Consider the following 8,826-nt stretch of genomic DNA (forward strand, 5'->3'; position numbering starts at 1 on the left):
CAGTGTATTTCAATTGCATATCATTTTAACATTGTTATGCCCCTTTTTGTATTTTTGCTGTTGCTTGGTAGAAACTTAATTATAATGTTTATAAAATGCGAATGAAGAACCACTTTGATTCTTTGTTAAAAGATTTTAATATCTTAAATTTGAAGTGGGTTTGTTTTCACATTAAAAAGCTTGAAAAATTGAACTTATTTTTACAGGAATCAGTAGGTTTAGGGGAACAAGCATTCAGTGACGATGATGTACCAGTTGATGCAGATATGGCTTCATTTATGGTAGAAGAAACATCTTCAAAAAAAAAAAAAAAAAAAAAAAAAAAGAAAAGTATGCTTTTAAAAATTATATTTTTGTGTGCTTAAACTTGAAAGGCTTTATTAGTATGAATAACCTTGCGAATAGGTACTACCATATGTATATTTTAGTTTTGAAGAAAGTTTTAGTTTTTAGAAAATTAAAAAAGACGACATTATATATTTCGTTTCCAAATCAGAATTAAAATGTCTTAAATGATGAACAAATTGATACTCCTTGCTTCAAGTATTATTATTGCATTGTAATGTTAAATTTCCTATATTACCTAATATACAACCAAGTCTGTAATACTTATCCTTTGCATATTTTTATCCCCTGTCTTTTCGATGAAAAAAGGGGGATAAAGAAATAGGCTTTGTCTGTCTGCCCACACTACTGATAGGGATAGGGACTTTCTAACTGTAAACAGAACAAAAGAGAACAAATAGAGTTATTCTGACACAAAAGAGGAAGGGGCCAATGGCTCTCAATTAATCAAAAGAAAATAACAATAGAAATGGCCCTTTATCTTAGTTCTGTGCACATCTGTCCGTCGGTAGAAACTCAAGTGACATAATGGAGTGAATATCAATGTTCAATCCGTACAGACTTGTACTTGTTGGGAAGAAGGTTGCTTATTTGGTATAAATTCATTACTTATTGGGTTTAAGAGATCAAGAAGAAAAAAACCCTATTATGCCAACTCAGAAAGAACATCATTCTGTCCGTCTGTCCGTCACATTTTCGTGTCAGGCCCATTTGTATGTCAGTTAACAAAGGAATTTGAAATAACTTGGCACAAATGTTTGTAATACCTCCAATGTCAAGGTCACTCTTGGGGATTTAAGGTCAACATTGTCTATTTAAGAGTATATATCGTGTCCGGTCAATAACTTTCTTATCCATGAAGGGATTTTGAAAGTACTAGGCACAAATGTTTACAATAATGAGACAATGTGTCATGCGCCAAAACAATCACCTACCACCAAAGTCAAGATCACAGTTGAAGGTCAAAGATTAACTATTCTGTTACAGGGAATATTTTGTGTCCGGTCCATAACTTCTTTATAGATTAAGAGATGTAGAAATTATTTGGTACAAATGTTCAAAATAATAAGATGATGTGTCTTGGCTAAAACTAGTCGCTTACATGTAAGGTCAATGTCACCGTTGGAGGTCAAAGATTAACTTAGTCTTTTATAGGGTATATTTTGTTTCCAGTGCACAACTTTCTCATACATGAAGGGATTTTAAAAATACTTGGCATAAATTTTGACAATAATAAGAGGATGTGTCAAGCACAACAACCCGACCCATTTCTCCAAGGTCAAGGCCCACTTAGAGGTCAAAGATTTATATGATCTTTTATATGGTATTTTTAGTTTGCAGTCCATAATTTTTAGCTCACCTGTCACAAAGTGACAGGGTGAGCTTTTGTGATCGCTTTTTGTCCGGCGTCCGTCCGTCCGTCATCCGTGAACTTTTTCTTTAAGTGGCATCTCCTCATAAACCGCTAAGCCAATTTCATCCAAACTTCACAGGAATGTTCTTTTGGTGGTCACCTTTAAAAATTGTTCAAAAAATTTAATTCCATGCAGAAGTCTGGTTGCCATGGCAACCGATAGAAAAAACTTAAAACATCTTCTTTTAAAAAACCCAAAGAGGTTGAGCTTAGATATTTGGCATGAATCATTTTCTAGTGAGTGTCTATCAAGTTTGTTCAAATAAAAGCCCTGGGGTCAAAATTTGCCCCGCCCCAGGGGGTCACTGATTTTCCCTATATGCATATAGTAAAAACTTATAAAATCTTCTTTTAAAGAACCCAAAGAGCTAGAGCTAAGATATTTAGCATGAAACATCTTCTAATGGGTGTCTACCAAGTTTGTTCAAATAAAAGCCCTGGGGTCAAAATTTGGCCCCGCCCCAGGGGGTCATTGATTTTCCCTATATGCATATAGTAAAAACTTAAAAAATCTTCTTTTCAAGAACCCATAGAGCTAGAGCTCAGATATTTAGCATGAAACATTTTCTGATGGGTGTCTACCAAGTTTGTTCAAATAAAAGCCCTGGGGTCAAAATTGGCCACGCCCCGGGGGTCATTTATTTCTCTTATATGTGTATAGCAAAAACTTAAAAAATTCTCTTTGAAAAAAAAAACAACAAATAGCTAGAGTTTAGATACTAAGTATGAAATATCTTCTAGTGAGTCTTTACCAAGTTTGTTAAAAAAAGCCCTGGGGTCAAAATTGGCCCCGCCCCGGGGGACATTCATTTTCCTTATTTGTGTATAACAAAAACTTTAAAAATCTTCTTTGAAGAAACTCAAATAGCTAGAGTTTAGATATTAAGTACGAAGTATCTTCTAGTGAGTGTCTACAAAGTTTGTTAAAATAAAAGCCCTGGGGTCAAAATTGGGCCCGCCCTGGGGTAAATTGATTTTCCTTATATGTGTATAGCAAAAACTTAAAAATTCTTTGAAAAAAACGGAAAAGCTAGAGTTTAGATATTAAGCAGGAAACATTTTCTAGTAAGTGTCTACAAAGATTGTTCAAATAAAAGTCCTGGGGTCAAAATTGGCCCGGCCCATGGTGTGTCACTGTTTTTAACTAAATGTGTAAAGAAATAACTTGACCAGCTAGACCTTAGATGTTTAGCATGAAACATCTTCTAATGGGTGTCTACCAAGTTTGTTCAAATAAAAGCCCTGGGGTTTAAACTGGCCCCTCTTCAGGGGCCTATATACAGGTGAGCGACTTCAGGGCCATCATGGCCCTCTTGTTTTATTTTTCAAGGGATTTTGAAATAACTTGGATAAATGTTTACCATATTTGGAGCATGTGTTATTTGCAACAGCCAGACTCCTACTTTAAATGTCAAGGTCATACTTGAGTGCCAAAGCTTAGCATGGTCTGTTCTAGTGTATATTTTGTGCACGGTATATAACTTTTTCATCAATCAAGGGATTTAAAAATAACTTATCATACATGTAAACAATATCAAGATGACATGTCATGCGCAACACCGGGTTGCCTACCTCAAAGGTCAAGGTCATACATAGAGGTCAAAGCCTAAAATAGGCTGTTACAGTGTATAATGCCAAGCCCATGCAAATAAAATTGGTGGTCATTGGTGAAATGCCCTCATACTTTGATTGATGACTGGGCACGAAATATACACTGTAACAGACCAATTTCTGTATTGATTTTGTATTTGTCACATTTTGTGGCTTTGAAATAATGATAACAAGTATGCAAATGTATTTCTGTTGACACACACGGTGACAGGAGTTATTTCATTATATTTCTTTAATGAATTTATTGCTACTGGAATGTGCAGAAATAGCATTGATCAAAATTTTGCACTGACAGTCCAGATCCATACCTCAATCTTTTGAGATAGAACAACCTTGTGTTTCATGTAAAAATTCCCTGTGGCCATGGTAACAGGCAATTCAAGACTGGGGATGTCGTTACAAAGACGATGGTCCAGTCAACATTTGTGCCAAGTTTGATTAGTATTTAAGCATTTTTCATAATCTCAAAGCAGTTTGAACTTGTAACAGGAGGCTTTTTAATGAAAACGGACATTTTTCACATTATGCTAATGAGGGAAAGGGATAATAGTTATTTTATTGATCAAAATCTTATTCTATGATAATTCTATGTTTAACAGGCAGAGTTATCATTATTGATGATGGATGAAAGAGATAACAAGAAGCATTTTAATATTCAAGATCTCATGCAAGAAGATGGTAAAAAGAAAAAGAAGAAATTGAAGGCTAAAAAATCCAAGCCAGAAGAGGATGACTTTCAGGTAAAGTACATGTAACTCTTCTTAACTATTATATCAGTTTTCATTATAAACAGACATGGTTTAACTAATGTATTGACACTTTGGCAAGAATTTGTTGTAATTAATGCCCCCAAAATCTTGCCAAATTAAAGCTGACTTATGGTATTTATTTATTTAGAGAATTTCTCCCCCTGATACTAAACAAATTCTGACCAAAATTGGTAGAAATGTACTTAGGTATTATTAAATTGTACTGAATGAGGAAACAGTTTTTGTTGTTAAATAGAAACCAGACATTAAAGATTATACATAACGAAGAAGTATAGGCACCTCAATTGTCTTTTTTGAAATTCAGAAACTTTTTTGTTACTGTAATTGAAGCAAATTTATATTAGTTCTTCTTAAGAATTTAACAACCTAAAACCTGCACTTATATTTCTTTTCAGGTGAATGTAGCTGATCCACGATTTTCTGCCATGTATGATTCCCATTATTTCAACATAGACCCTTCTGCACCAGAATATCGCAAAACTCAAGGGACAGAGGCACTCATTACAGAGAAAATTAAAAGAAGTGGGAAAAGAGATAAACATAAAATGACCGTGTCCGACAGGGAGGAGGAGCAAGTGAAGAAACCAAAATTAATAAATAAACAAACTACAAATGAGGATAATTTAGCCTCTTTGATAAAATCGGTGAAAAGTAAAACAAAACATTTCCATAGCAACAAGGCAAAGAGATAGTAGATACAAGTTTTGTTATATTGTACATAATGGACTAAATGTATAACCTACTGAACTGGTATTTTTATTTTGGAATGATTTATCCTTAAACATAATTTTGTTTGAGAAAAAAATTTTAAATTCAAAATACACGGAAAGCGGACACATCCTTTTATCTTTTAAACAATAGGAGTGATACTAGAATACTATGGAACTGACATCATATAACACTTTATTTAATATAGGCTATAATAAATGATAATAACTGAAGATTTGTGTTGTAAAAGAGATGAAGATAAAAGGCTCATACGGCTTAACTTCTTTTTTATTGGTTTATAAAGGCATCTTGTAATTTTATTTTTTCTAAACGATATCATCATCTTTATGATGTTGCATTGAGTTGTAAAATGTTTGAAAGTGGATCATATCAGCGATGTAATTTTTCTCAAACTTGTTTATGAAACAAATGACAGTAAATATTAAAACGAGCAACTGATAATTTGATTAAAATTACTAGAAAAAAATATTTTTGTTATATACATGTATATATGTAAGTTAAAAAAATGTTTTAATCAATAATTATGATATAAATTGATTTCACATGCTGTGTGACACTTAATTCGTAAATTGACGAGACAAAATATTATTCACGGAAATTCTCACAAAACACTGTAGAAGAAGCTGATTTAAAAAACATTTTTACAAAGGGGGGGGATTTGAAAGTGGTTCAAAACTTCCCTTTAAAAGCAAAATTTACAAAAAAGGCGACCAAGTCAAAGATATTTTTTTAACGGGCCCCACTTTTTTTTAGGCAACCAAAGATTTAATAAGCCCAAAATGTTTTAAAAATTTCAACGTTGGAATAATGAAAATTCAAATTTTTATTAAAATTTCTGATAGCAAATTTTTGATGAGAAAATTTATTTTAAAAACAAATTTTCAATATAATTTCACCCTTTATGTTAAAACACACCCTTTTTGTAATAAGAAAAAGTTTAAAAATCATAATTTTATAGCAATTTATTGCATGTTGATGTTGATATCTCGTTTACTTTTGAATGAATAAATATGTTTCTTTTTTTAACACCATAAAGTTTAATCAGCATCAAATACAACAAAAATATACAGTATATTTTCCAGTTAACATCACAAGTCCTAGCTTTATCAAAAAGTGCACTTGATTAAAAACATGAGGAAACTGTATATTGATATATTGATATTCACTCTGTTTAGCCCCCTAGATCTCCTCCCCCGTAAAATTAAACCCCTTTCCCCCTACTTCCCCCCCTTCCCCCGGGGCAAAAAGTTCCTTTGGATCCCGGGTTTGCTGTTTTTTTTACCCATTTTCCACTTTCAAAACTTTTCTAGTTAGAAAATTTGGGTTTCCCATCTGATTTAAAAGTGCTTTTTTACAAATTTTTGAAATTTTGCCCAAATTTAAAAGCTTAAAAAATGGATAAAATTTAAAAAATGTATCTTAAAATTTTATCACAAAAAACGGGAAACTTGGCCATTTAATTTATTATACCTTAAAGGTCCCTTTTTAATTTAAAAAGATCGGGTGTATTAGGCAACGAACTATATAATATTATCACATGCACAGGTAAAAATATTTGGACTATAAAGAAACTTCGTTAACCTCAGAATTGAAATTTTTAAAGCTTTAAAACCCCTTTAAATTTATACGTAAATTTTTCAGTTGTATGATACAATTAATTTTTTGACTATATAATTTAAAATTTAAATTTTTACAACGCACTTTAAATAAAATGTATTTAATGTAAAAAAATGGTTTTAGATAAAATGTAGATTGGGAAAATCATTAAAAATTTTCATTTTTTAATGAAAAAATGTTTTTTTTAAAAAAACAACTGAATTTTTCATTTTGTAAAACGATCTATTTCATGGAAAAATGTCCCGTTTTTAAAAAAAATTTCATTTTAAAGTTAATTTTATTTTTCCTTTTGAGCCCCCACCCGCAGAGTCGTGGGTTTTTAAAAAAAATTTTTGGGAACCTATATTAGAGAGGCGCTAAATAAGGTAGGTAAAATTAAAATCTAATTAAAAAACATATTGTTTACCCGGGTTAATTTTTTTTATTACCATATTTTTTCCTTTTAATTAAAAGTCAGTAGTATCTGCCATAAACCCTTTTTTACTCATATTTTTAAAAATAAACCAAAATTTTGGTTTTTAATTCCTTTTTTTTTGTTTTCGTCAAATGTTCAAGTACAAGGGATGCTATTCAATGTTTCCAGTTTATGAATTATGTTTACACAGTAAAGTCCCTTTATATTGTTCATTCCACTTTATGTGGCTTCCAAAATACATATTATAAATGGTGTCTGACTGATGTGCGTAATACACAGCCCAACGAAATAGTTTCATAGCTTCCTCTAGAAAGTAAGAAAATACAAAAAAACATACACACAAAAAATATGGGATACGGACAAAAGCCCCCCCCCCCCGGACGAAAGCCCCCCCCCCGTCTAAAAATGGCAAAGTGGACAAAAGCCCCATGAAATTTACACATAGGACAAAAGCCCCCCCCCCTAAAAATGTAAAGGTAGGACAAAGGCCCCCCTACCCCCATGGTCAATCAAATTTACATATAGTGTATTAGTGTTGTTTTTTTATGTGTATAAAAGATATGTATGGACATCACATGTAGGTGACATAGTGCTAAGGATAATAAGTTGATCCCTTTACAAAAGTGATTAAAAATAACTATTCTTCTGACCCTTGTTGTGTATATGAAAAGATATGAATTCAGTATCGCATGCATGCATTCATTATTTCATCTGTTATCATATACTTTGTTATCACTTCAATATATACATTATAAATAAACATTAAAACAAATTCTTTTCATTTTTATTTAAAAGTTTGTGTGAAATTTGATGAATTTGAGCACCTGAGCATGTGAAAAAAGGGGGGGGGGGCTTTTGTCCTACCTGTATTTTTAATGGGGGGGCTTTTGTCCTATCTGTAAATTTCATGGGGGAGGGGGCTTTTGTCCACTTTGCCATTTTTAGAAGGGGGGGGGGACTTTCGTCCGGGGGGGGGGGCTTTTGTCCTACACTCAAAAAATTATTTGTCTACTTGCAATTTCTAACAGTCCCCTGAACATATTTATTGCACTAAATATACGTAAAAAACTCCTCCAATAATCACTTTATATAACTTGTAATGGAAATCTCTGAACAATCCAAAGCAACTAATTTAGGTGCATGCCCCAAGAGCTCTCCCGCTCCCTAGAATTCGACATACACAAATTTTAACCAAGGTACACGATTGATAGATTCAGACCCCCATGGTAATTACTTTAGCAACAAGGTAGGTTTGTTAGCATGAAGCTATTGGAATTTGTTTAAATGATCGTATAAAATGTCCTTTTACCCAGATAAAGTAACCAGTTTTCTCTTTACAAAACTTTGAAAAAAATGTGTTTGAATAAGTACAAAATATTTAGTAAAACTAGTCGCATTTCTTTCTAGTAATGTTCATATTTTATTGAGTTATTATTTTCTTTTCTTTAAAAGATCATTCATATCATATGTTTGTGGTATTTCGATTTTATGTACCACAGTTAAAGAAGTTAACCAATAGGTCTTGTAAATCTTGTTTTTTTTGTCGGACACTTTTTTAAACAATACTTTTTGCATGTCATAATATTTAATTTGGTTAAACTGTTTACCATTGAAATTGTTGTTAAATCAGTAATTCACTGAATGATACGATGATATGTCATATTTCTCTATCCAAATGTCGTTACTTAAAAAGTTTAAAGTTTCACTGCTATGATGACTATACAAATGAATTACTTTGATATGCACAGCGTAAGCGTAGCTATTGAACGACTGTCTGCTTTTCTTTAAAAACAGTCTAAGTTGCTGAGTTTTCATAAGAGTTTGCCTTAATTAATTAACATTTTTATCATAAATTAGTTTCACAAGTTTCTGACTGGATGGATATATGGGAGAATATAGCCTTGCTCGGCTTGTCTACATGTATC

General features: G+C 32.2%; 1 protein-coding gene across 1 annotated transcript; it reads left to right on the plus strand.

The window, feature by feature from the left end:
• Nucleotides 1–3,973: 3,973 nt before the first annotated feature.
• Nucleotides 3,974–4,933, plus strand: LOC132738196 (ESF1 homolog). The gene is made up of 2 exons (XM_060725666.1): nt 3,974–4,110; nt 4,536–4,933. Exons 1-2 carry the CDS (start codon nt 3,988–3,990, stop codon nt 4,830–4,832), a joined length of 420 nt encoding a protein of 139 aa, XP_060581649.1. The 5' UTR covers nt 3,974–3,987; the 3' UTR covers nt 4,833–4,933.
• The last annotated feature ends 3,893 nt before the right edge of the window (nt 4,934–8,826 follow it).

Source organism: Ruditapes philippinarum, unplaced genomic scaffold, assembly GCF_026571515.1.
Source record: "Ruditapes philippinarum isolate M1 unplaced genomic scaffold, ASM2657151v2 ctg327_1_1_1_1, whole genome shotgun sequence".
NCBI lineage: Eukaryota > Metazoa > Mollusca > Bivalvia > Venerida > Veneridae > Ruditapes > Ruditapes philippinarum.

Excerpts from the sequence above, each read along its gene's own strand:
- LOC132738196 (XM_060725666.1), top strand. The coding sequence starts at position 3,988 with ATGATGGATGAAAGAGATAACAAGAAGCATTTTAATATTCAAGATCTC. Across the intron at positions 4,111-4,535 it reads CAGAAGAGGATGACTTTCAG|GTGAATGTAGCTGATCCACG; the intron begins GTAAAGTACATG and ends ATTTCTTTTCAG.